A 25,848-nucleotide genomic window follows, 5' to 3' on the forward strand; every position below is an offset into this window, starting at 1 on the left:
GGGCTGGCCGGGAGCCCAGCACCTGGTCTTCCCGTCCCGGCCGGCGGGGCCGAGAGCGCCGGTAGAACGGTTAATCATTCCTCGGCCACCGGGAACTGCCCGCAGCCCCGCAGCCTCGCAGCCCTCGCCACCTGCGGGCGTGGGGGCGCCCGCGAGCCTCGGGCCGGCCGGTGAGCGGTCGCTCCGCCCGGCGCCGCGCGGGGCCCGCGCCCTCCGCACACGCGGGGGCGGTGGCCGCCCCGACTCGGCCGCGCCGGCCGCTCATTGGTCCGGACCCGGACAAGCCCCGCCCCCGGCTGGCGGGGGCTCGCCGGCCCGGCGCCCCGCCTTCGCGGCCGCGGATTGGCCCGCGACGGGACCCGTCGGTCGCGCTGGTGTCTGGGAAGGAGAGAAAATGGCGGCGGAACCGAGCAAGACCGAAATCCAGACGCTTTTCAAGCGGCTTCGCGGGATTCCGACCAACAAGGTGCGCGGGCGGAGGCGCGGGGGGTCCGGCGCCGGCGGAGAGGGACCCCCCCGTCGGCCCTGGGGCCTGAGGGAGGGAGAGGGGCGGGCGGGGCCGTCTCCCTGGCGTGGCTTCGCCCGGCCTCGACTCGGGGCTCCTGACCGTTGGCCCACCGCCTCCTCCCCCAGGCCTGCTTCGACTGTGGCGCCAAGAATCCGAGTTGGGCCAGCATCACGTACGGTGTCTTCTTGTGCATTGACTGCTCTGGCGTGCACCGCTCCCTGGGCGTCCATCTCAGCTTCATCAGGTGGGGTCCGCGGCTGCTGTGCTTCCACCCGGCCGGCCGGGGCTGTGTGCTCAGCGACGGAGAGCGGCCGCCTCGCCGGGACTCCCGGCCAGGGAGGGAGCCGCCTGTGTGCGCCCCTTGCCGTGTAGGCGGCCTGCGTCCGCGTCTAGCGCAACATTTCCTCTTTTCCTGTTGGTTAAACTTAACACTCTTGTTAGTTGCGGGGAAAAGTTAGCTGCATTGACCTTGTTGCTGATGGAGCACATGTCTGGCGTGAGACTGACCGTCGGTAAGGGGAGAGGCAATGCCAAGCTTGAGTGCTTGAGAATTCGACCTCCTTTCCGATCTGGACAATAATTAGTACTCTTTCGACAAGGGAGAGTGCAGGAAATAGGGTGGTGGCTGATTACTGTTTCCTGGGCACCTACTGCAGCCCGAGGCCAAATGACAGGTGTGGGTCTGCCAGGGAAGCGTCTTCCTGGTGTCTGCCTGTGGGTGACACGCAGCCCTTGCACACAGGTCCACAGAGTTGGATTCCAATTGGAACTGGTTCCAGCTGAGGTGTATGCAGGTCGGCGGAAATGCCAATGCGGTAAAGCTCCTTACCATCCTCCCCACCCCCATTCTTCTTCTTGGGTTCTAGCAATGTCTTCCTAGGAGGCCCTGTTAGTATCTGTTTTCAGAGGTGTTTTGTTTTGTTTTTTTCTTTTCTTTTCTTTTCTTTTTTTTTTTGGTCTATAGCAACACGGTACACTTTTCTCTAAACTTGGAAATTGATTCTTCTCAAGTGGGTTTGGATTCATACTAAACCAGACGCATGTTCTTCGGGAAAGGCCAAGGGATTTGGGGCCTCCACAGTCATCCAGATCTTGTGAGCCTGGATGAAGGATGGGCATAGTGGACGGCAGGCTGTCCTCAGGCAGCATTGAGAGATAGCTGAGGTTCAGTCAGTTATCTCAGAGGATGGGAGGCCATTTTTTTTGCAGGGATTTCTGAGGATCTTTACCTCTGAAAAACTGCTGGTGTCAGTAGAGTGTATTGTCAGATATAAACAATAACTGGGCTTTTACAAGGGGGTACCTCTTTTGCTCTGGGGAGTCACCTGTAGCATGCTCTCCTCCCTTGCTCTCCAGACAGCTTTCTTCCGCCAACATGGATGTACAGCCAGTGACGCCAACACCAAATATAATAGCCGAGCTGCCCAGATGTACCGGGAGAAGATCCGGCAGCTGGGGAGTGCAGCCCTGGCCAGGCATGGCACTGATGTAAGTGTGTGTTCCCCGGGGCTGAGGTAGTGGGGTGAGTAGGAATATTCAGAGGCCCATGTTTCAAAGGTGTCTTCTTCCTTCTAGCTTTGGATAGACAATATGAGTAGTGCTCCCAGTCACTCCCCAGAGAAGAAGGACTCTGATTTCTTCACAGAACACACTCAAGTGAGTGCCCGCAAGGAACGCTTCACATGATTGTTGCTGGCAGGTGGCTTATTTACCAAGGTCAAGGCCTTCTGTGGTCATGTGGCATGGAGTCCATTCACCTTGGTATGGCTCCTTGGACAGGGAACGTCTACAGCCCACTGCTGAGTAGGCCCAGAGGTTTCCTCCTCCCCGGAGTAGATGTGCAGTGTGGTCCTCCTTAGGAATGGACTTCTATAAACTGGGATAGTAGGCAGGAGGAGAAGCTTCTTGAGAGCTCAAGAGGTGTCAGGAGCTCCAGACAACTTTTCCTGGATTCTTTCCCCATAAGAAAGGTACTGTGGTTGGGACAAGGAAAGGAGTCCCTCCCCAGCAGCCCACCCCTAGGAGGAGGTTTCCTGTCGACTGGCACTGGGTGCTAAAGTCAGACTCTCTTAATTTGAATTCTTGCTTCTCTTCTTAGCATTTCTAGGATGGTGGCCAAGGCACTTAACCTGTCAAAATCCGAGTTGCTAAAAGAGGCTATATCTACCTTGTAGGGTTGTCAAGATCATTAAATGTATTTATGCGTGAAAAGCCTTTAGACTTGTGCTTGGCAGGTGGTAAGTGCCCAATAGTAGTTGTCATGAAATTAGGGGGATGAGCTCTGGCTCTAAGTACATAGTGGAGGGGTGGAGGTGGCTGCTAATTTCCTATTTCTTTTTTCCATAGTCAGTAATAGCAGCTATACTTTTACTCACTAGCCTCCAGTTTTTTTTCTCATGGGCTTGGAGGAAGGCCTCATACCCACTAGGTACCTATAGGTTCTTGGTGCTCCTTGCCCGTAGGAGTGGCTCATCAAAGCTTCTATGATCTGGCTTCTTTTTCAGCCCCCTGCCTGGAAAGTACAAGCCCCCGACCCAGCAGAGACCCAGCAGCTAACCCCTTCTACAGAGATCAGTAGTCTGGCACGTGAGTTCAGTCCAGATTTCAACCAAGGGCCCTGGTGTTGGCAAAGGACTTGGTCTAGGAAGGGGACACCTGGCCAAGGGGATTGGAGTGAGTGAGTGGGTGTGTGTATATGTTCCTACATTTCTTGGTGAGCTGTGATTCATTTTAATCCCTTGGAGGAAGTGGTGGGCGTTTCTTTTATCTTTTGGTGGCATCAGCAAGCTGAAGAAAGCCAGTCCTTCCTACTCTTATCCTATCATTCCCCTTAAGGGGAAGTCACTGCAAGCTTTGTACCTTATATCCAAATTCCACTATTGCATCCACAGAGCCAGAGCACAGCCCCAACATGGACCTGCTTGGCACCTCACCCAAAGCCTCTCTGGGTCAGTATGCCACCTGACAGGTGGGGGGTGACTGGGAGAGGGTGGGCCTCCAGGGCTCTTTTCAGATCTTCTGCTGCCTGGTTATGTGGACTAAGGCCTCAGGAGTGAAGCATCTGACCTTTCTGGAGTGGGGACTGGGATTGGGTTTGTGGCTGTAGCATCAACTGCAAGGACTTTAGAACCAGCCCTTTTGAATTGATAAACCTGGTAGCTGGTATACGAGGCCTGAGGTCTGCCTCTGTATGTGGAGCTGGATCTAGCCAAAGTGTGGGGAGGCCAGTATGAGACAGGACACCTAACCCTGGAGTCTGAGGCAAGATTGGCCTCTGTGGTCCATTTCATCAGATTAGGGTGCAGCTCTCACAGCTGAAGGCAACACTGTCCTTTCTCAGCCTGTCTGTGGCCCTTCAGTTGTTTTTAAATTCTCCTTAGTGTTCTTAAGTCTTGGTTCAATGTTAGAACAGTCTGTTTGCTGGCCTCGGTGGTTCTGTTGACCCTTGGGGGTTGGGGCAGGAAGCTAGCAGAATGATTATGAAACTGAGCCCATGGGAAGGCTAGCATGGCTTAGTCTAAAATGAGGCCTCTCAGAATGATTTTGGTCTCTGGGCTTGGGAGCTATAAGGAGGCCCTGGGGTGGGCCCCTTGTTAGCCACAAGTTTTTCTCTCTAGAGTCCATGTATCTGTCACCTAAAGGGGCCCTTCCTGCCAGAGGTAACCAACAGCTGCTCGGGGAACCCAGCCCCTTGCATGCCAGTTCCCTGCTGAAGGAGCTGAGGCTGATATTTAACATCTGCCTCCTGCTTCTTGTTGGTTCAGGGACTGTGACGGTCTCTGGTGCTTTGGGTTTAGTTCTTGTCTCAGTCAGCTGGGAGTCAGGAGCCTTGCCTAACTTTGTCTGTCTGTCCTTGGCTTGGGCTATGCCGATGCCATTGGTTGGAACTGGTGGGTGGCAGCCTTGCCTTCCTCTGCCTGGAGCTGTTTTTTGTAGAAGTTCTTGCCAAGAAGTTGCATGGTACAGACTGAGCTGCTGCCTCTGACCTCCCTTTGTTTTCACTCTTGCCCCATCTTCTTTCTCACACAGAACCGAGAACCTCCCTCATTGGCAAGAAGAAGCCAGCAGCAGCTAAGAAAGGGGTAGGTGGAGAGAGGCAGTATGGTGGTGGTTAGGAGCTGGCGTCAGCTTGACCTGCCACTTGCTGGCTGTGTGACTTTGGCAAAGGTACTTCTCTAAACCCTATCTGTGAAAGGGTTGTTAAGACGACTGTTGTTAAGGGGCTCCTGGGAAGAGTCCATGTGATTGTGCACGTCAGGTGCCCAGTGCATACTGGGCCTAGTCAGCATTACCTGCTGTTTTCAGGCCTGAGGCATCCGCTGGCATTGTGTGAGCCACCTCCTGCCCAGCTCCAGCAGAACCACTGTTCTCCCTCATGACCATGCTGGCTGGGCTCCTATTTTTTACCCTAAACTTTAAGAAGAAATGCTTCCTTTGTGGGTGTGGCTAGAGGACCCACGCTTGGGAGGGAACAGAAGACTTCGTGGTTGTTGGCAAGGCCTCCATCCCATCATTCTCCTCTCAGCTGGGTGCCAAGAAAGGCCTAGGGGCCCAGAAGGTGAGCAGCCAGAGCTTCAGTGAGATTGAGCGGCAGGCCCAGGTGGCAGAGAAGCTCCGTGAGCAGCAGGCGGCTGATGCCAAGAAGCAGGCTGAGGAGTCCATGTGAGCGTTTGCCCATGGGACCCTGGCTTACGTGGCGTTGGGTGGGCAGGGAGGACGGGTGAGGATGCATGCTGGCCTCTGACACATTTATTCCTTCCCAGGGTTGCCTCTATGCGCCTTGCCTACCAGGAGCTCCAGATTGACCGTAAGAAGGAGGAGAAGAAGCTCCAGAATCTAGAAGGGAAGAAGCGAGAACAGGCAGAGAGGTTGGGCATGGGCTTGGTGTCCCGCAGGTGAGGCTTGGCTCTGGGGTGTGGCAGGGAAGTGCCACTGTTCTGGGAGCCACTGCAGATTCTTCCCAGCAGTTTGGGTTTTGAGGCTCAGTCTTTGAGGTGGAACAGATAGATGGCTTTGCTTATTGTCTTGAAGTGCCTAGTGTAGTGCTGGTCACAGAGTAGGTGTGTGCTCACCGTGTTTGTTAAATGAAACAAACACAGGATTGGGTGCTTTTTCAATAAACCCAAGAGGGTATGGTGGTGTTGCTTAATGGGGGTGCTAACAGCGTTTCGGTGGGACAACTGTTTATTTTTTAAGAGCTCCCTGAGAATTGCAAAGATCTTAGCATCCCCAGTCCACTAAATGCCAATGCTGCCAGGCATGCTAACACGCAGAAATGCTCCTAGACCATGCCCTTTGGCATTGACAATGCCCTTCCTGTTTCATGACCACTGGGTTTGTGTTGCTGTGGTTTTTTTAAAAACAAAACAAGGACTGCAAACCAGTTCTCTGAACCATTTTGTTTGCTCTACACTAAGAGTTGATACCTAGAGATTTCGGTAACACTAGACTTTCGATCTCTTAAAAATCGGAGTATTGGACAGCACCAGGGCCAGCCATCCTGGCTGCGGTGGGCTTGTGAGCTCCACCACTGGCCTTACCTGCTGAAATACAGCAGTCCTGGGCAGGGGGTATTACTGTGTCCTTTTTATAGGTGAGAAAATGGACTTAGCAATTCAGCAACTTGCCTGAAGGCCACAGATCTCGTTATTGGCACAACTAGATTTTGAGTGTAGAATCATTGATTCCAAATTCAGTATTTTGGGTCTTTATACTCTACTTCTCTGAAAGAGGACACGGCTGGCTGGTCCTGCTTCATCTTTTCAGAACATGTGCCAGTTGGATTTAAGTTACGCTATTTATTTCCCCACTGCTAATCAGGGAAACCTAAAATCTTAATCCCGGAAAGGACTCTAGGTCTCCTCCCTTTCCCTGTTTCAGTCACAGAAATTACTGGGTTAAAGGGTCTGAACAATTTTTTCAGCTGGTTGGTTCTTTTTTGCAGTGCAATAGAATCTTTGACTTAAACCCAGCCTACCCTTCCTAAAACCCTATTGTAAGACATTTACTCCTTGGGCTTCTGCCCGCTAAGCGCTGTAGATATTTTGTAATGAGTTTATTGAAGCGGTGTTAACTGTTAAGATGCCTCTGTGGAGCGTGACACGGGAGGATGTCGAGGCCTCAGGAGTTAGTAGCACCTGCCCAGCTCTGTCTCTTCTCCCTGGGAGACCAGACAGCAGCCCCAGGGCTTAGTGCAGACAGCCAGGCTCTGTACTTTGACAAAGGTAGGCTGAGTTGGGGGTTAGGAAACTTAAGACCTCTTCCTTTGATGCCATTAGACTCTTCCTGGTTCTGGGGCATTTTGCATCTTTTCAACCTGTCGCTCTTGGTGAAGGATGTGGCTCATAGTCTGTTGAGTTGTTTTTAAGGACAGAGCGCACTACCATTTGGCGCACGTCATTGTTAACATGCCAGCAGACAAGCAAACAGTCCTTGGCCAGGGAAGCCCTACTTTGAGAAAACGAAGCTGATGTGCGGACAGTTGAGGGTGTCCTCCGGCCCAGCCAGGCCCATGGTGCTGCCTGCTGGGTCTGGCCCTGCCCTGTGTGTACGGCATGAGGGGAAGGCTCTGGGTGGGGAGGGGGCGCCCAGTGGAAGAGAACCCACATTTCCAGCAGCTGGGCATCTTGTCTTGTGTGGTGATGGCGCTGCTCACCCCTGCTCTCGGGCCGGCCCCACTTGTCTTCACAGCTCTATCTCTCACTCGGTGCTGTCGGAGATGCAGGTGATTGAGCAGGAAACCCCAGTGAGTGCAAAATCCTCCCGTGCGCAACTGGACTTGTTTGATGATGTTGGTACTTTCGCCTCTGGACCCCCAAAGTAAGGCTGTCGTTGGGGTGCAGACTTGGCCACCAGTTCCTCATTCAGTTCTTCTAAGCTACTCTACTGTCTCACTAGGTACAAGGACAACCCCTTCTCCTTGGGAGAAAGTTTCAGTTCCCGCTGGGATACAGATGCCGCCTGGGGTGTGGACAGGATGGAGGAGAAGGAGCCAGAAGTGACCATCTCAAGCATCCGGCCTATTTCAGAAAGGTGGAGTGGGCTAGGGTAGCACTGTCTGGTAGGATTTTTCTGTGATGGGAACATTCTGGATACCTGCACTGTCCTGTGGTGGCCACCAAGTATGTGCCTACTGAGCTCTTCAGATGTGGCTAGTGCAGCTGAGGAACTATTTAATTTTAATAATTTTATATAGTCACTGTGGCTGGCAGCTACCAGATTGGGTCGTGCAGGAATCACACTCTGGTTTGAGCTGTGCTTAATCATCACAGAAGGCTTATTAGTAGCTTCTTTTGTTCAGTATCAGTTCCTCTGGCAAGAGGGGCCCAGTCATGCTTCAGTCCTGGCCACCCAGGGATTGTGTGTTTCTGGCCACCATGTTATGTTATTTAAGTTTATGTTAACCTGGGTAATGTTTGACTGATGAATTACCTGCAAATCATTTGTAAAACGGGGATATGAGTAGTCCCTTCACATGGTTGCTGGAAGGATTAAATGTAACAGAACTTATAAAGCAGCCAGCCCAGGGTGTATGCATGTCAGCAATCGGTAGGAGCGACCGTATGCCGTTATGTCTACACTGGGATGCCTTTGCCAGTTAGAATGCCAAGAGAATAGGTATAAACTCAGGCAAACAGAGACATAGGGTCACTCTAGTGTTAGGCCAATTGTAACTTGGAGTAGACTGGCAGTAGTGATGGAGAAGGAGCCAGATGTCATAACATCCTGGGTGAAGCTCTTGTGGTTCAGGGTAGAGGACTGGTGCCCTCTAGACTGTGTCCACGCTGCCTGGTGGAGGCAGTGTACGCTCTTTTGTGCTTTGGCTTTGGTGTGGAGAAGAGAGGGGCCTTGTCTAGGGGAGAGGGTTGAGGAGTCCCAGAGCCACAGCCAGATGGGGCCATAGTGAGTCTCTCCAGAAGGCCACTAGCACTTTTCTCAGCTTCTGTTAGTGATGGGTTTAGTAATACGAGGCTCTGATAGCGATAGAAGGATCAGAGGTATCCCACATCCACCCCTCAGAGTCACAAACAGAAGGGAAGTGGAAAGCCGGAACTCAGGCCTTGAGTCCAGTGAAGCACGTCAGAAATTTGCAGGAGCCAAAGCCATCTCATCGGACATGTTCTTTGGGCGGGAGGTGGATGCTGAGGTAAGTAGCGTCGTCCAGCCTGAGCCTGGAGGCGGCAGGTCGGGGAAGAGCTTCCTCCTTCCCATTGCTTTAGGCTTCAGCACCAGGGTATCTCGGCCGGGCCAAAAGATCCCCAGGCCTTTCCCTTTCTTCACCGCAGCATGAAGCCAGGTCTCGACTGCAGCAGCTCTCGGGCAGTAGTGCCATCAGCTCGTCTGACCTCTTCGGGGACGTGGATGGGGCTCATGGAGTAGGTAGGGCGCCATTGGTAAGGTGCACACCCGGTGGAACCTGAGCAGAGCGGGGCCTGGGCAGGGCTTGCCGCAGGGCTCTGAGCCACCCTTTCCCTTGCTTTTACAGGTAGTGTATCCCTGGGCAACGTGCTCCCCACAGCTGACATTGCCCAGTTTAAGCAGGGCGTCAAGTCTGTGGCCGGGAAGATGGCTGTGCTGGCCAATGGTGTGATGAATTCTTTGCAGGTGAGGCTGGGGCTGCTTGGCCTGGGGCAGGAGGGGAAAGTGATAGAGTCCTTGGAGCTTGGCCTTCACCACACCCGGACACTGCTGCTGGGTGGACCCGGGCCTGAGAGCTTTTTCTTTTCCTGGAGGGGCAGCTTTTGAGCTCGGTACCAGGGCTGGGCCACTCCCTAAGATGATGCCGTGTCCGCACTGATTTCTCCAGCCTTGTCTGTAACCTTAGCTCCTCCTCCCCCTCCCCAGCCTCAGGATCAAGCAGGGCTACCCCCCCTTGGGATCCCGCCACAACCCCTCTCCCGCATCGCAGTAAAATATAAAACAATCTCTGCCATGCTCAGATAGGTGCCCGACTCCCCAGAGTCCTGCAGGGGCATGTGGGGGATGCTGCTGCAGGTGAGAGACTTGGGACTTGTTTTTTTTCTTCCCCCACGTCCAGGATCGCTATGGTTCCTACTGATCCAGGCGCCACGGCGCAAGTGAATGGTGGCAACGGCAGCAAAACCCCCATGATTCCAAGGCCAGGGGCGCTTGCCTTGTGGAAGCTGGGGAGGAATTGTTACTTTATATGTGTTGTGTGTGAGTGGGGTGGCCTTTGAGGATCTCGGGTGAGGGGGATGGGCGGTTCCAGCCTTGATCTCTGCCTGTACACTGAGCCCTTTATTGTCCTCCCCTCGCACGCCCTCCCCTGCGTGCTGATAACTGTCCTCTGGTCCTGCCCCGCAAGCTGCTGCTCACTTGTCCTGCCACACTGGGAGCAAGGGGAGGAGTTCCCTCAGGCGGGCCGATTCTGGGTCCAGCCCTTCCCTAAGTAGGGAAAGTGAGAAGTATAAGGCTTTCTGCTAGCTCTAGGATCCTTCCAGGTTGTCTGGGGTTTGGCCCCCATCCTCTGGAACCAGTGGGCAGGTCCAGAAAGAGTTCTGCTGTGGATCAGCCCCCGAGGGAGGGAGGCTCTGGACTTGCTGCTACTGCTGCTCCAGCAGGCTCTTGTGGGCGCCCGGGGTGGGGGTGGGATGGGGAGGGAGGACCTTCGTCTGGGCCTTACTAAGGGCTGGGAACTTGACCTGCTACCTAAAGGTTTCATTTGGGATCAGACTGGAGGCCCGAGTGATCTTCTCCTGTCTCACCACCCCTTTTTACAGTGATCACTTGAGGGATACTTCTCCTGAGTGTCTCGGAGTCCTTCCATACCATCCATTGTGGCGCACAGGACCCTCTGTCCCTTCTTCCCTTGCTTGGTGGCCATGGTGGGTCTCATCTGCCCTGTGCCCTGCTCTGGATGCTGTGAGCGTAATGCTGGCCAAGGAAGCAGAGGACATAAGGGACAGAAACAGGCTCTTGGGGCTCAACTTTCTCCTTCTCTATCATCCTGGTCTTGGGCCTGGACAGCACCACCAGTGAGTGCTTGAGGCACCCACTGGGCTGCAGGCCTTGTCCCTTGGCCGTGCGCTGTGGCCTCCTCGGTGCCATCTTACCCCTGCTGTGCTGCCCACTGTGGGGTAGGGGTTGGGCTCTCAAGCAACACGGACCCTTCTTCCCTCGCCCCCTCCCCCAAAGGGACGTGACTTTCTTTCTGGACTGTTTGTATTGAAACAGAGTGGTGTCAAATAAAGCCTCGACAGGGCCCTGGGCCACTGTTGGTCTGAGTGAAGTGGTGTCCTTTCTGGATCCTGCCTCCCTGCCCAGTGCAGGTCCCTGGCCTCACTCCCTGGGCTCCCACCGATATGGGCAGGGTGTCTGGTGCTGAAGCTGAGGGCATGCTCTCCGGGGCCTCCAGCTTGTCTCTTCTCTGAAAGCCAAAGGCCCCTGGCTTCTCGGCCCTGTGCTGCCGCGAGGTCCGGTGCAGCCTCGACCTCACCACCCTGTTGCACGCGGAGGAAAGAGCTGGTATTAGTTGGCCCTTGAACTCATCCCGTGAGCCCTATGGCCATGGGTAGGCACGCAGCCTAGCAGCCCTGCACCTCATCCCAGCCGCAGGCTCGACTGTGGTTTGTTTCTCGGAGTTTTCAAGACAAATGAAGTCTACACCCTTCACGGAACCCTTTTAAAACCAGGATGAAAGGATGTAGGTGTGTGTAGGACTCCTTAGCTTGGTAATCTTTTCCCCCGGTAGGGGCTCCTGGAATGTAGCTGCCACTCCAGGTCCTCAGGGTACAGTTGTAAACCACTGGGCAGGGAGATGGACCATTAGATAAGATGGGCAAGGGGGCCGTGGGGCTCTAAGCTATTGACTTACAAAGTGTGGGCCTGGGCCTTCCAGCTCTGGAATCATCTGGAATGTTCATAGTCCAGATTTCTGTATCCCACCCCAAGCCCAGACCATCACCTGTGTCGTAAACCAGCTGGAGGGGATTCAGATGCCTCCCAGGATTTCCAAGCTGCTGTCAGCCAGAGGCTGGAGACAGTGGTGGACCTGGAGAGTCCATGTAGCTTGGAGCCTCAGTAGAACTAGAACTTCCAGCCCTGGTCTGATACTGCAGGGCTTCCAGAGCCGGTCCCTGAAACTCCAGGGTGGCTGGTTTGGACAGAGATGAGTCCAGGAAAATGTGTGCCCAGTGTGGTGACACCCGTCTGCTCTGCTTGGGTCCCTGGGTGGCTTGTATTTTCTGGATTACCTCTGGCCAATTAAAGGAGGTTGAAGACCACCTGTCCTTACCTTCCTCCAGTCTTGGCTGGAAGCTTGTCCTCTGGCCTGTCATTCACAGCTGCATCCCCATTGCCCCAACCCTGAGCAGGTGCTTAGCAAATATTTAATGAAACCTTGGCTAGAGAAGACTACAGTGCTAACCCTTTCAGGCCAGGGTCGTTAGAGTTATGGAAACCTGGCCTTGAACCCTCTGAGCTTGTTTTCTGAAGGCCCATTCCAGCTGTGAGCACCTTTGAAAGGTTGTTGTGCAGGAAGGGAGTCCCTCTTGGCTCATTATCTGAGGCTGGTCTCCAGATGAGTGGTCCTCTGGCCCCCACCTTCCACTCCTGCCAGAAGAGCTGGGACTCAGCACCAAAACCCCCAATTCGCCCCTTCCCTTCACCCCATCCTCAGTCTAGTGGCTTTAGACTCACCACTTACCAGATGCAAGGGACTTTATTCGTTTAACATTAAACCGTTAGACACAGAGGAGACTTGGAGCAGGTTTTGAAAGTGGACTGGTCTTGCCTACCCTTTGTCCTGTCACAGTAATGGCTCTCCCTCCAGGAGAAGGCCACTGTGTTTATGGCCACCCTGTATGTGTGCCACAGGTGTCACCCCTGACCATGCAAAGCCCTGCACCGTTATTCATGGTCTCCCTAGAGGTGCTGTGTGGGGACTGTCAGCAAACATCATCTTCCTCACGGCCTCTGCTCAGTCTGCTGTCAGCTTGGGTCCTGACTAAAGTGCAGAGGCAGACAGGGCCAAGAAGGGTAGGCTGTTACTTGTCAGGGTCACTGCTAGACTTGGCTGACAGATACCAGACCCCTCTGGCCGGTCTTTGGGCTTGGGCTGTTATTCAAGGCTTGTCACCAGCAGAGGGCAGCAGGGCGCAGGAGTTGGAGAGGGGGCTCGGCGGGAGTCCCAAAGGGCAGGGGTGGGGGGAGCTGGGCATGAGGGAGTTGTGGACAGGACCCTTTAGACTCCTCAAGTCTCGGACTCATCCGTCTCTTCAGTGGAACCATCGCTCTCTGCGTCCACCTTGCGGGCGTGATGGAGGGGTCTCCAGGGAGAGCCAACCCGGGGAGGGGTCCGGGAAGGCAGGCAGCCAGCCTCTGGATTGGCAGTGGCCGAGTTGACCAGGCCTGGGACCTGGGCCAGCCTGGAGGAGGGAAGAAACCCAGAGGGCAGCTAGGTGCCTCCTGTCTAGGGACCAGGACCTCCATGGTCACTCTTGTATTTGGATGAAACCATGGGCTGTATTCCCAAAGGACTCCAAGAGTGGCTGCCTCAGGCCTCTGCTGGAGCCTAAACCCTTCTCCGACTGACGCGGGTGCTGCGGACAGTCAACGTGTGACCCACAGTAGGGCACTGCCTGGTCCAACAGAGGTATGGCCTCTCCCACAAGGGGGCAGCATCTTCCCACCCGACACTTACAGCCGTTCCAGCTCCTCATCCATGGCTGGGTCGTGCATCAGGTCCCCTTTGTCAGGCAAAGCTCCTAGGAGATAATTGGAGGGCACAAAACTTAACCTGAGCGTCTTTCAGGCGGGCTCTGGTCAGAAAGCCGCATGCCCGGCAGGTGCCTCCACGCCCCTCACCTTGGTGTCTACCTCCACTGCGGACCCTGGGAAGGCTCATCTAAAAGATCTGAGGAAGTGCTCTTTCTAAAAAAGAATTTTTTAAAAACTTGAGTACAGTTGACACACGATGCTATATTAGTTCCAGGTGTACAACACAGTGGCTCACCACCTCAGCATGCTGAGCTCACCACGAGGGTGGCTACTGTCTGTCACCATGAACGCTAGTTCGGTATCATTGACCACAATCACTACGCTGTACCTTCTATTCCCATGACTTGTTCGTGGGGAAGGGCTCTAAAGAGCAGTTTTAAGAGGTCTGTTACGGGAGCAGGAAGTCCTGGCTCCTGTTAGATAAATTTAGTGAACCTGTGCCTACCCTCTTCAACTTGGGGCAGGCCCTGCGGCCGGGAGACACCCCACACCCCAAGGTCACTGCACACACAGAACCGAGACTAGGTGGTGGGTGTGAGCTGGTGGAGGGGTGGTCAGTTCCTTCCTTGAGGCCCCACGTACTGGGCTGACAAGGAGCCAGAGACGTACAGTCCAGCTAATGCCCCCCCAAATCAGAAATTATACGGTTGTGTGCCCACCACCCTAGTCAGAGTGAGCCCACTTTGGAGACAGAATGGTAAAAAATGCTGTCTCAGCTCCTCAGAGACTCTTGAGAGGCGAGAGGAGAAGGCTGGGTCAGAATCGGATCAAACTCTTCTGCATGGCCAGGAGCGCCCGAGGGGATCTGGCTCCTCTCTGCTTGGCCACAACTCTTTCTGAGCCGGTGTCCTTAGCTACAAACCAACGGCAGTAGTGCTTGGATACTGGGAAAGGGGAGAGGAGCACCTCTCGGATGCTCCCTGGAGCTGTTCACAGTGGAGGGACGGTGGGGCTGAAGTGCGCAGATAGAAAGGGTCTCACCTGCCAACTGGAGGGAAAAGCTCACTGGTGTTCAGCACGGAGAACTGGCTGCTAACAGCGCTGGTCTCTGGAAAGCCCCGATCTTAAGCCCACCCATCTGGCTCCAGTTCAGTTCCTTCCTTTCCCAAAGCTTTTCCAGTTGAGGCCTCCTGGCCCCTTTTGCTCTTAATGGTTTCCAACTATGTTCCACAGGGCCCTCTCGTTTTGTGTGAGCGTGTGTGTGTGTGTGTGTGTGTGTGTGAGTGTGCTTCTGTGACCGCCTTGAGGACTAAGGGAGCAGGACAGCCCCTCTCCACAGCTGGCTGCACCCCGAGTATCTCCTGATCCCTGTTTCCTACACTGGAGATGCGGCGGAGGGCAGGTGCTTCTGTCCATCTCCCTCTCCACTCTGCGGTAGTGCCTGGTAAAAGTGGTTGACGGAGTGATTGCCCTTTTTAAAGTAAGGGCATGAGGCCCACTTTTTCCTTTTCCTTCCTGTGGCCTGACTAGTGGAAAGGAAGGGAGGGCGGTCAGTTACCGAGGTGAGAGAGAAACCCTACGCAAGTCCCACCCACTGCCCCCTTACTCCTGACTTCTCCTCTTTGCCTTTTGACTCCGGTCTGGCCAGTGACCTTGGCAACCAGAATCACTCCTGGCCCTGTGCACCCCCAGGCATCACTTTGGAGGAAGTCGGCTGCTGGGCAGCATCATGCCTCAGTGGGCCTCAGTGAGTCCTGTGGGGCTTGCATTCCTGCATGCATCCCCAGCAGGCTTTATATCGTGTGAGATCTGAGGCCTCAAACACACCTGGATACTCTTGAAGAGGGAGATAATACAACTCCTGCAGCTCTGGTGGGCAGGGGTCTGGGGGCTCTTCCCTTGGGGGAGCAGCAGGTGTGAACGGGACACGCACGAGCCAGTGAGAGGAGGAGGCCGGCCAGTGAGAAGAAGCGCCGGGCGTGAAAAACTGGGCCAGTGCAGGCCTCTCTCCCCATTTTTTGCTCCTGTTCATATTAATCAGTTTTCTTTTTCTTTTTCTTTTTTTTTTTCCCAGCTGGGAAAAAAGGCCTCCTCAGACACACCTTTGCCCTGCTTACAAATGGGATTCAAGTCCCTTTGATATATAATCTCCAAAGCCACTTAGTAAATAGCCCTGTGTCTGCCCAACCTGCAGGCCACTCCCCAGAGCAGAACGGGGCATTCTCCGGGGAGGGGCTGGGCACACCTTTGCCCCTGAGAGGCCGCTTCATGTTGGGGCAGGGCCTTGGGTGGGGAAGGCTGTCCCTTACCACCCGAGTGCAGGAGGCCTAAGAGGGCACAGTCTTTGTTGTGCCTGTTCTGGCTCCTGAGGCATCCGAGACGGACCCTGAGAAGTCAAGGTGGAGATGGTGATGCCCCTTCCTTGCTGGGACCATGTCTGCCAAGAGCAGCGAGTCCCCGCATGGTTCTGTGGTGGAGCAGGAGAGGCTAGCCAGAGCGAGCTTTGGCTTACCTAGGGCTTGGTTGATCCCATGATGCTTTGAAAGAGCCACAAGGAATCCGTAGAAGGTCAGTCTCTGAACGTTGCTTAGTACCTCTTTGACAAGTGCGGGGGGTGGACAGCTAGAAGGGAGGATACAGATGCCAGATTCAAAGGCCAGCAAAACTTAGTGCCTTCTTTTCCTCCAGACCTTCAGGCTCGGGAGGGTGCCCAAAGCCAGGACTGAGGGGCCTCGTCTGCACTGGGGGAACACAGCACATCTCCAGAAGCAAGGCCTTGACTGGGGACAGGATGGGCTGGCACGTTCCCTACCCAGTGCTCTCACTAGGGCAGCAGAGGAAGGGAATGGCCAAAAGGCAAGGGGTGACAGTCTCTTCCTGGAAGAGACCAAAGCTGGCTGCTCTGTCTCTAAGGAGAGTTTGTGGCCTGTGGACAGCTTCGTTCTCCCTTTCTGTAGGGTGCATGCTTTGTACAGTGAACGTTAACCCCTTCTCTCCAAAAAGCTAGAGCTGATCCATCTCCTGGCGCTGGTCTAACCGACACTATACCCCTCGAGGGCCCCGGAAGCCCCGTGCCAGTCAGAACACCTGCTAGCGGTGTTCCCGAGCCAGCAGCCCGGCTCCCCGGGGCCGAGGCGAGGCCTCCATGCTCCTTGCTCACCTGTATTTGTGCCGGTCACACAAGTTCTCCAGACACTGGTAGAACAGGGACGCCTCCACGCCCTCCAGCGTGCTAGCCTCACCCAACGCAGGCCGCTGGCGGTGCTGGCCACTGGAGGACGTCGGCACGATCACCGTATTGGGATTCTTGCCTGCCAGCAGGTCCTGATAGATGGCAGCCACACTCTCCAGGAATTCTGTGGACCATGGGGGGTGGGGAGCATAGGTCGGCGAGGGGGACACACCTCGTCCGTTCACTGGGTCTGCCCTTCTCTGCTAGCTCAGCTCACCACCTCCTCAGCACACCCACCGGCGTGCTCCAGGCCCTCAACTGCGTGGGACCAGCGTGCTTGTGAGCAATGTCCCTAACGTGTGTTTTAGCTCCAGTGTCCCCTCCTCAGAGCAGCTGTTTCTGGACTGGGCAGGTGCCCTATTGCACACACTCGGAGCACCCCAGAATTCTTTGTAGTGCTTTTCCAAGGATAAGTTTTCCGGGTAAGTATTGGTTTGCTCTCCGTCCTGCTGGAGTGGAAGATTCTTGAACAAAGGCAGGGATTGTGCCTTGTCAACCTTTCTGTTTTAGTATCTAGCACAGTGCTGGGCACATGTTATGTGCTAAAAATATTTTTTAAAGAGTGAACGTGTGCACACATGCGCTGGTAAACCCCTTCTCACTTGTGAGGCCACCGGCCTCTCTGACTCAAGAAAGCACGGTGGAAGAAGGCCTCAAGTTGCTAATTTATGACACATTTGAAAGGCAGGAGGAGAAGGTTTTCTCAGACCTAGCTGCTCCTTCTCCAGGGCCCAGGAGCTTCAGAGAAATGGAAAGTAGATGCCTGCAGCTGCTCAGAGCAGGTGGCAAGACCCCAGGCTCCAGCCCCCGCCGGACCAGGCCCTTGGGCTGCTATCACGAAAACAGAATGTGGCGCCTGCGAGAGGCTAAGGCTGGCTGGGGTCACCGGTTGGCAGGGGAGCCATGTCCAGGTTCCAAGGACAGCCTCCTGTTTACCGGAAGAGCCCATTTTAAGTGAGTTTGTCTATGGACATAGTCAGCAATTTCTGAGCCCAACATTCCATTTGACGTTGCTGTGTGCACTGTGTGAGCCAGTGTGCATTTGTATTTATTTGTCTGTTTCTATTACACCTGATTCGAGAAGGGATTTGAGGATCCATCTGGTGTGGATGGGGAGTAGGACAGGCGTGTGAGATAGCTGTCTGCTTCTTCAAAGCTGTGTGGGCAGGAAAATGTGTGCCTACACACAGGAGTCAGGGCCAACGGGGAGCCCTGCACGGCACAGGGCTAAGAGCACTGGCTTTGGAGTGAGCCTTCAGTGCAGGTCTGGGCTCTACAACTTACTAGCTCTGTGGGTTTGGCTCCTTCCCTCTAAGCTGAGGCTCTGTCTCAGAGGCCCTGTCTCCTCAGGCTGTTGTAAGCATGGAAGTCAGTGCTAGGCCTGGCACACTGATACCCTGTGAACGTGTCGTGTGCTGTCACAGCGGCGTGCACTGTTCTAGGTATGGTCACCGGCACTTAGATGGATTTCCTGCACCGCTGACTGAAAGCCCTGTGGCTTTCGATGTCTTGAGGAGGCTAAGGGACCAGGCTGCGCACACTGAATCTGTGACCGCCAGTGGGAACTAGACATCCTGTCAGTGACCCATGGGGGAGCACACCACCAAAGGAAGTTGGGGAGAGAGATGGGTGTGCCAGGCACCAGATGGAAAGGGCACCAGGGTAGCAAAGGCAGACATGGCTCTGACAGGAGTCACATGGGACCCAGGAGACTCTCACCTGAGTAGTAAAATTGGATCTGGAAGGCGAAAAGGAAATCTGAAAAAGACATCAAGCAATCCATGGCGTCATCCATGAGCACAATCCTGAGGGGGAAAGAGGGAGTAAATGTGAGAGAATGTATATATGGGTGTGGGTGGGGAGCATGTAAGTGAGCTGTTTCTGGGGCTCCAGTCTTTCCTGGGACAGCAAGACATTCAGGAGAAGGATCCCCAAAGCCAACTCCTCCCAGTCACCTCGCTTCCCCATCAGTGGGGCTCTGGCACCAAACGGTGCTGACCATACGACCAAGGACAGGCTCCCAGTTCAGTCTCTGTGGCACCAGCTAGTGGACAGAGCTTGAGGAGGGAGGAGGGAGGGCAGCAAGGAGAGGGCGCAACTGTAATGCAGCCAAGATTTCTTTTCATATACTTAAGCAGTAAATCCTTTCATCCTGCAGTGAGGACCATTTAGTTCAGAATAAATACAGCTGAGCAGAAAAGGCAAAAAAGAACAGCCAGGAAGCTTAAAGAGGTCTTGGCAAGTGGCACTGAGATTTAATAAGCTACCAAGGGCCCCAGCAACTGTAGGCACCTCCGTCCTGAGACACAGATGGCAGACAAGGGAAGAGGGTCCAGAGCTACTGGGGACTCGGCACTTGAGAGGGTCAGAGAACACACCCCGTCTTGTGACGCCATGGTGGCCGTGCCCCTACTTGCTGTCTGCTCCCACAAGTGGACCACCCCCTGGGTGTTCCTCTCTAGGCCCTCCCACCTCATAGGAAGAAAACCATCTGACTACTAAATGAACAGACCAAGGCCATGTTCATACTCTGCTCAGGGCCTCATGCAGGAGGGCACAGGAAGGGAAGGAAATCAGCACTTGCTGGGCTCTATCCAGGTGCCAGGCAGGGTGCCAAACTTATCTACTGGAGGGGAGCAGGGTCCCCAATCTGTTTCTGACTGGCTCTTCTGGCTTTATCTTTCATTTATTACAAAATTGTTTTATTCTGTTCGCTCGTGTATTTTTCTAAATCTCTACCTCCTTGTGTCAGAAGATCCCCGAACTGGCACCTGGATCAGCTCCAAAGACAGCCGGAACTGCACACCTCGGGGAAAGCGGCTTTGGAGAGAATATAATGTAAGGGGCCCCCACAGTTGTGTGAGGCAGCTGGCCCTGCTCTCTGATCTCCCCGAAGAGAGAAAGTGCTCCCCTAGCTAGTCTTCAGTTGTAATCATGACAACAATAGAAGCAGGGAACGTGTACTGAGTACCTACTTCATGGTAGGTACTGTGCAAGGTATTTAACTATATTGAATTTTATTCTACAACATTCCTAGGGGGTAGGTCTTACTTACACTGATGTACATTTTACATGTGAAGGAATAAGTCTCAGAGAAGTTGGCTTGCTGAGACCACATAGCTGGGGAGTTTGCTCAATTCCATAGGCCATGGTACTTTCCATTAGGTCACACTGCTTTCCATTAGGTCACACTGCCTCTTTGCTTATTTTTTATTATTAATTTTTTAAAGATTTATTTGAGAGAGAGTGCACATGAGCAGGGGGGAGGGGCAGAGGGGGAGGGAGAAGCTAACTACCTGCTGTGCAGGGAGCCCAACATGGGGCTGGATCCCTGGACTCTGGGATCAAGACCTGAGCGGAAGGCAGACGTTTAACTGACTAAGCCCCCAGGTGCCCCTCACACTGCCTCTTTTTTTTTTTTTTTTAAGATTTTATTTATTTATTCATGAGAAACAGAGAGACAGACAGAGAGGTAGAGACACAGGCAGAGGGAGAAGCAGGCTCCCTGCAGGGAGCCCGACATGGGACTCCATCCTAGGTTTCCAGGACCAAGCCCTGGGCCAAAGGCAGGTGCTAAACTGCTGAGCCACCCAGGCTGCCCCACACTGCCTCTTTTAAAATAAAGATACAGTATACAAACACCAACATTTTATTTCTTAATCTATGTGGCTAATCTATCTTCTTTGTGCCCCAACTACCAGAGCTGAACATTAAAATTCCAGTTGGAAAAAATTTCAAGGCCCGATGGCGGGAAGAAGCAGTGCTGCTTATGGCCACAGGAGGGCGCCCTGGTCCCTCCATCAGCAGCTCCTGGACTAAATGCTGAGCCAGAGGCCAGGTAGTTGCCCCCATTTCTCCTAACCCTAGGAGAACCCAGACAGGCAAAAAGGAAGAGAGAGGGCACAAAGCCCAGATTCTGATATCTGGATGGGGAGGAAGAGGCGACAGAGGGCAGAGAGAAGGGGCAGGTAGGGCATACTTTGGTTAGCAAAGACACCCAAACTCCAGATGAGTGAGTGCTCCCAGAGCACTCAGGGTGGGTAGAGCCACCACAACGCTTTTCCAGCCCAGGCTCAAGTAGAGAAGAAAAAGGTCCCTGTGGAGGGAAGCCAGTGACCTTTCCTTCCTGCCCTACTCCCAGGACAGTTAAGAACCCAAATGGCCTGAAGTTAATTACTATGGAAGAGCACTGGGCTGAGAATGTCCCCAAGCAGGAAACCACGAAGGGGAGCCAAAGCCTTTGAAGATGTTACTTGGCTTCTCTCCTTTATCATCAACCTGGACCCAGCGCTCCTGTTTATAGTAATTACCTCCATGGACTATTTCTTTCTTTCGTTATCTATTTCTTCATTTATTTTGTGATACAATTCAAACACCATAAAATTCCCCTTTAAAAGTGTAGTGTTTTTAAGTGTATTTACAAAGTTGTGCAACCCTCACCACTGTCTAATTCCAGAAGTTGTAATTCTTGCTAATCAGCATGCTCCCGAGACAGGCCCTGCCACACCAGGCCTTTGAAGCCAATTGCCATAAGCATCTTCCTCTCTCAGCCACAGAGAGGACTAGAAGCTGAAACAGGGCCTGCCCTTCCAGCTTCAGAACTGGCCTGCAGCTTTCTGTTGGGGCCATTCTTAACTGTGAACATTAGCAGCTTCTTTCACGATGGGCAGCTGGGGAAAGGGGAGAGCACAGCCTGACAGAGGGCAGGAGACCCACCATGTGAACGTGGCAGGCTCTACGGGAGCTAGGTGGCCCAGTGTGCGCTCTGGTCTCCACTCGGGCTCTTTGGTGAGCTGAAACTGGTACTGGTCAGGGGGGATCAGCAGGGTGGTTAGGGACGCAGACCATGCCAGGGGATCTCTTTCTCTTTCTGAGGGATATGTGGCTGGATCCCAGCTGCATGCGTGCAAAGGATGGAGGGGTTTTCTTGACTGTAGGCAGTGTGATTGGCTGCGAAAAGAGCCAGGTGGACCTCAGCTCTCATGAACAGCAACACCACCCCCTACTCTTCTCACCCAGAGGCCTTATGTCCTCTGGACTTCCTGGAAACTACCTCTCTTGCCTGCCCCTCAGTAATCAATCACCAGGTCCTAGCAATGCCACCCTAACTGTGCCTCTTGAATCTGCTGACTGCTTGCCACTCCCACAGCCACCTATGATGCCCACCTCCGCGTCCTTCTTGTGGGCTACTGGATGACCTCTTGGCCAGCTTCCTGCAACTACTCTTGCCTCCTTCTAATTGAGTATCCACACTGTGGTCACAAAAACTTTTTTTTTTTTTTAATGTGAATTTGACCATTTTACAATCTGTTTAAAGCCCTTCATGGGCTTCCCATTGACCTTAGAACAGGATCCGCCATTCTTATCCTGGCTTATGAGCCCACACAATCTGCTCCCTGCCTCCCCTCATCCCTGTAGATGCACTGGAGGCCACAGGCAGCCTCCTCCGCTGTGTTCCAGTCACACTGACCCTTAACAATATTCCCAATGCTCCCTCCTTCCTCATGGCCTTCAGACCACCCAGTCCCCCTACCTGTAATGCTCCCCACCCTTCATGCCACCCTCCTCACCTATTCATTCTTTGCATCATAGCCCAAAGAGCAGCTCTTAGGGAAGCCTTTCCCTCCAAGACAAAGCAGACATGGGCTCCCTCCTACCAGCTTCCATACTTCTCTGTGACCTCTTCATACTGTTCATGTCTGTCTTTGCCCCAGGATTCCAGGACCCACCAGGTGAGGCCTCTGTCTCTCAGCCTGTGGCTTGACTCCAGGGTCTGGCCCATGCAGGCCCATAGTAGGTGCTCAGTAATTATTTGTTGCATGAGGACAAGCATGAATAGATGGATAAGAGGGGCCACAGTACTCTTTTCTTTTCCCCTGGCCAGGTGACACTAAGATACTACATTTAGGTCTGGACAGTCCATTTAAGAGGAATAAACTAGAGTCATGGAATAGGGAGTCAGAGTGGTGGTGAGTCTGCAAACCATGATATCATACAAATGGCTGCACTTAGATCCTTTAGCTTAGAGGAAAAAACTAAGGAGGAAGTGTGGGCCGAGACCTGACTCTTCTTTTGCCGGGTCAGGGTTGGGGCAGAGGGGCAGAGGGAGAGGAAGAGGGGGAGAGAGAATCCCAAGTAGGTCTCCACGATCCTGATACAATGACCTGAGCTGAAATCAAGAGTTGGACACCCAGTCTCCCTGAGACTTGACTCTTAAAGATCTGCCTCTGAGGGCTATGTAACAGGGATCTAAAGCTTGGCTCTAGAAGACCTTCAAACTGCTTAGCCCTGGGATTATAGCTACTTTGTGAAGGGGTGAGCTGCCTGTTGCTAGAGATATTTAAGCAGAAGGCTCATACTTCCCAAAAGTATGAAAGAGCATCTTTCAGCTCTGACAGCATGTGTTGTCCCAAGGGTGGGACAGAACGGACAGCTTTTCTGTTAGTGCTGCTTCTGAAGTTTGCTGTTTGGAGGACAGTGGATGCAGAAAAGTCTGAAAGACTTACAGGAAAATGCTTTCAGAAACATCATATGTTGCACTGTCCATCTCTAAAAGAACACTTGGGCCCATGAAAGTTCTAGGTAACTGGCACTGGAATCTTGGCAGAACTGCAAAAAAGGCAGACAGGAGGCTACAGGTCTGTCTTTGCCTTTGGTGGCAGGGACAACCCTAGGTTGTAGGCCCTGATTCCCCAGGCAGCTCCTTCATCTTGAACTCAAACCTGTCACCACTCCCGGAGGGCTCACGAAGGAATCTCTTGGAAACGAGGTCATCCACATGTGCTGTTTCCATTGATGGCAGTTGGCTCAGCACCCCGTGCTGCCAGAGGCCTCCTGCTTACATGCCAGCTGCTTCTGACACCTGGAGGAGCCTGGCGGCCACTGCTTTGAGGTAAAGCCAACAAGGAGCTGTTGCCAACAAGAGTCTGTAAAAATCTATTGGATCATGGGAGGATCCTTGCAGGCCATGCCTCAGGACTAGAGAGAAGGACTGTGGGAGAGGAGTCAAGGCAGTGCAGTTCAGGTCGGCTCTGAGTAGAACCATGTGGAGGGTGGAGTCCAGGGCAGGCAACTGGAATGAAGAAAGAACACTTGGCAGGGTCAGAGCTAATCCCAAGGGGGTTGGCCCTTCTCTCCCTCTCTTGCCCACTTCCAACAGCTGGGATAGGCTGGCTGGCTGGGAGTTAGCTGGGTGCCAAGGAAGCGATAGCTTCCAGTCTGAACCTACTGACACGCCAACTTTCTATTCATCCCATGGGTCAGTGTCCCTGGGCAAATGGCATGAGCTGCATCCAACTGCCTGCAGTTCTGCGTTAGCAAGCCCTGGGATCGAATTCCAGCTGCACCACTCATTGGCCACGGTGTCTTTTTCTCTCTGAGCTTCAGTGTCCTCGTCTGAAAAGAGGAGATGATCATAGTTCCTATTTCATTGGATTCTTGTGAGAAGTCCATATGATGATGTACTGTGTTTAGTGTACAATGAGCACTCAAAATAAGCGTTAGTTACTATCAGTGAGTGTATTCTAGTTGGCTTAAGGTGCTAGAGGAGCTCAAAATAGCAAGTAAAAATAAAACTCAGAGGAAGTGAGTGCTACCAGCATCCAACCACGCAGAGGCTCTCAGGCGGAAGCCAGCTATCTGGTTTCGAGCCCACTCTGGGGAGAAGCCAGCCCTTAGCCAGGGCCAGAAGGAAGAGGCACCTTCCCTGACTGCGCCTCTTCTGGGAGGTCACAGAACCGGGGTCCTTCATGGGCAAAGTGAATCCCCAAGTGTGTGGACTCACCATGTGCCTCCGTGGGCTGTGCTTTTATATCAGGCCATGAGTGAGGATAAAACCAGGTGCTGGCCCCCTTCTGTAGGTGGGGGCAGAGGCTGCTTCTGAGGTTTCCTGGGATGCTTCCTTAGGGTAACCCCTCTTCTGGACTGTGTGAGATGCACCCTCATGCTGCACGAGCTGCCACAAGTCCAGGCCCGCAGAGCAGCTTGGGATGTCCGGGTCATCGTTCTCCCCTGGCTTCAGCCTGCACCTCTAGTGTACCCCAAACCCCACTTGCCCCGTGGTGCCTAAGCAGCCTGATCCAGAGAGTGCAGAAAATCAAACAAAAATGGTTAATATTCATTGGGGGCTTACTGAGTTGACAAGTAACATACATTCATCATTTCATTTTCTTCTCATATTAATCCTATGAGGTAAGCTCAGTGGATATCTTCACTGAGAACACACAAGTTCAGAAAGATTCAGAAATATGGCCAAAGGGGCAGCCCAGATGGTTCAGCGGTTTAGCGCCGCCTTCAGCCCAGGGCCTGATCCTGGAAACCTGGGATCTAGTCCCACATTGGGCTCCCTGCATGGAGTCTGCTTCTCCCTCTGCCTGTGTCTCTGCCTCTCATGAATAAATAAATAAATAAATCTTAAAAAAAGAATAAAAAAGAAACATGGCCAAGGTTATAGGGAGATTGCAAGAGCTGTAATTCAAACACAGGTCTCTCTGACTCTAATCACAGCTGCACCTGAAAGAAAAGGGAGGCCCTGTGCTTTCTAGTGGGACAGTAACACCTTCCTGGTGGCACTCTCCCTTCTCCCAATCTTGGAATTTGTTAGCAATGTAGAGCACCCACCCCCAGGAGGGCTCAGGAGCTGAGGCTCCATGCTGCTTCTCCCTGCAGAGAGCTTGAAGGCTCTTGCACAGCCATTTAAACCCCATTACCCTCACCCCTCCTAAGAAGCCTTACAACCAGGGGCCAACTATTTCTTGCTCTTAGGATAAATATTAACCCCAATTCATGGCCTCCTGAGACCCTCATTTTCCCTTCTGCTCCCCAAACTCCTCAAACTCCAGAACCACTGGCTTCTTGAAGCTCCTTTAGGTCATTATTGGTGACAGCCTGGCTTCTTTTCCAGACTGCTTATTTCCCTTACACCGCTTTTCCTGCCCATCACTCTCTACTTTGATCCTACCCATCCTTTTTGTTTTAAATGAAATATTTAAGACTTCAGAAAATTATGCAGAACAACATGACAAACACCTGTGTACCCCTAGCCAACTTCATCAAACCTTGACATTTTGCCATCCTTGCTTCAATTTGTAAAGGCTTTGTAAAATATTATATATATCATTCAAGCCACCTGTGCTTACCTCTCCCTCATTCCATCCCTCAACCCTTCTTCCTCTGGAGCATCATGGAAAATTGGCAGTTATCACCCTTCTGCACATTTTTTATGCTATAATAACTCACACAAATGCCTGTATTTGTAAAACATTATCAGCTTGTTTTGTTTTCAAACTTTATATATATTCTGAGATATGAGTGTTGATGCACATATTTCTACCTATACCCATTTTCATTCTGTATAGCATTGAGTGGTATGAAGATACCACACTTTGTCCTTTCTTCTACAGTGGGGGCATGCAGAGCACTCCAATGGTAG

General features: G+C 53.1%; 2 protein-coding genes across 9 annotated transcripts in view; one reads left to right on the top strand and one right to left on the bottom strand.

The window, feature by feature from the left end:
• Positions 1-306: 306 nt before the first annotated feature.
• On the top strand, positions 307-10,757 carry ARFGAP2 (ADP ribosylation factor GTPase activating protein 2). Of its 4 annotated transcripts, XR_003139165.3 has the most exons (18): positions 307-466; positions 634-752; positions 1,251-1,323; positions 1,865-1,996; positions 2,084-2,164; positions 3,013-3,094; positions 3,400-3,456; positions 4,126-4,167; positions 4,538-4,590; positions 5,034-5,170; positions 5,272-5,403; positions 7,199-7,327; positions 7,406-7,540; positions 8,528-8,654; positions 8,794-8,887; positions 8,994-9,112; positions 9,546-9,685; positions 10,249-10,757. XR_003139165.3 is itself a non-coding variant. In XM_025452056.3 (17 exons), the coding sequence occupies exons 1-17, from the start codon at positions 395-397 to the stop codon at positions 9,564-9,566; spliced, it is 1,605 nt and encodes a 534-aa protein (XP_025307841.1). In that variant the 5' UTR covers positions 307-394; the 3' UTR covers positions 9,567-10,757. The 4 variants fall into 4 exon arrangements, 2 of the variants coding, with proteins under 2 accessions (XP_025307841.1, XP_025307842.1); XR_007403765.1 differs by lacking the exon at positions 4,126-4,167; XM_025452056.3 differs by having other exon boundaries at positions 9,546-10,757.
• The window catches only part of CSTPP1 (centriolar satellite-associated tubulin polyglutamylase complex regulator 1), a 202,543-nt gene continuing 181,142 nt past the window's right edge, over positions 4,448-25,848 (bottom strand). For 4 of the 5 annotated variants that reach the window (XM_035701214.2, XM_035701208.2, XM_035701213.2 and 1 more), the window contains 5 exons: positions 18,138-18,223; positions 16,347-16,542; positions 15,699-15,808; positions 13,170-13,233; positions 4,448-10,968 (listed from right to left, as the gene is read on the bottom strand). In XM_035701214.2, the coding sequence (XP_035557107.1) occupies positions 10,710-10,968; positions 13,170-13,233; positions 15,699-15,808; positions 16,347-16,542; positions 18,138-18,223 (715 nt within the window). In that variant the 3' untranslated portion in view covers positions 4,448-10,709. Of the gene's footprint in view, positions 10,969-12,169; positions 12,895-13,169; positions 13,234-15,698; positions 15,809-16,346; positions 16,543-18,137; positions 18,224-25,848 lie in introns of those variants that run through there. The other variant, XM_035701211.2, reaches the window with a different exon arrangement.

The sequence above is a fragment of the Canis lupus genome, chromosome 18 (assembly GCF_003254725.2).
Source record: "Canis lupus dingo isolate Sandy chromosome 18, ASM325472v2, whole genome shotgun sequence".
Taxonomy (NCBI): Eukaryota; Metazoa; Chordata; class Mammalia; order Carnivora; family Canidae; genus Canis; species Canis lupus.

Bases quoted from the DNA above. Each gene is read 5' to 3' on its own strand.
- ARFGAP2 (XM_025452056.3), top strand. From the start codon at position 395: ATGGCGGCGGAACCGAGCAAGACCGAAATCCAGACGCTTTTCAAGCGG. The intron at 4,168-4,537 runs GTAACCAACAGC...TTTCTCACACAG, and splicing joins AGGGGCCCTTCCTGCCAGAG to AACCGAGAACCTCCCTCATT. The intron at 8,888-8,993 runs GTAGGGCGCCAT...TTGCTTTTACAG, and splicing joins GGATGGGGCTCATGGAGTAG to GTAGTGTATCCCTGGGCAAC.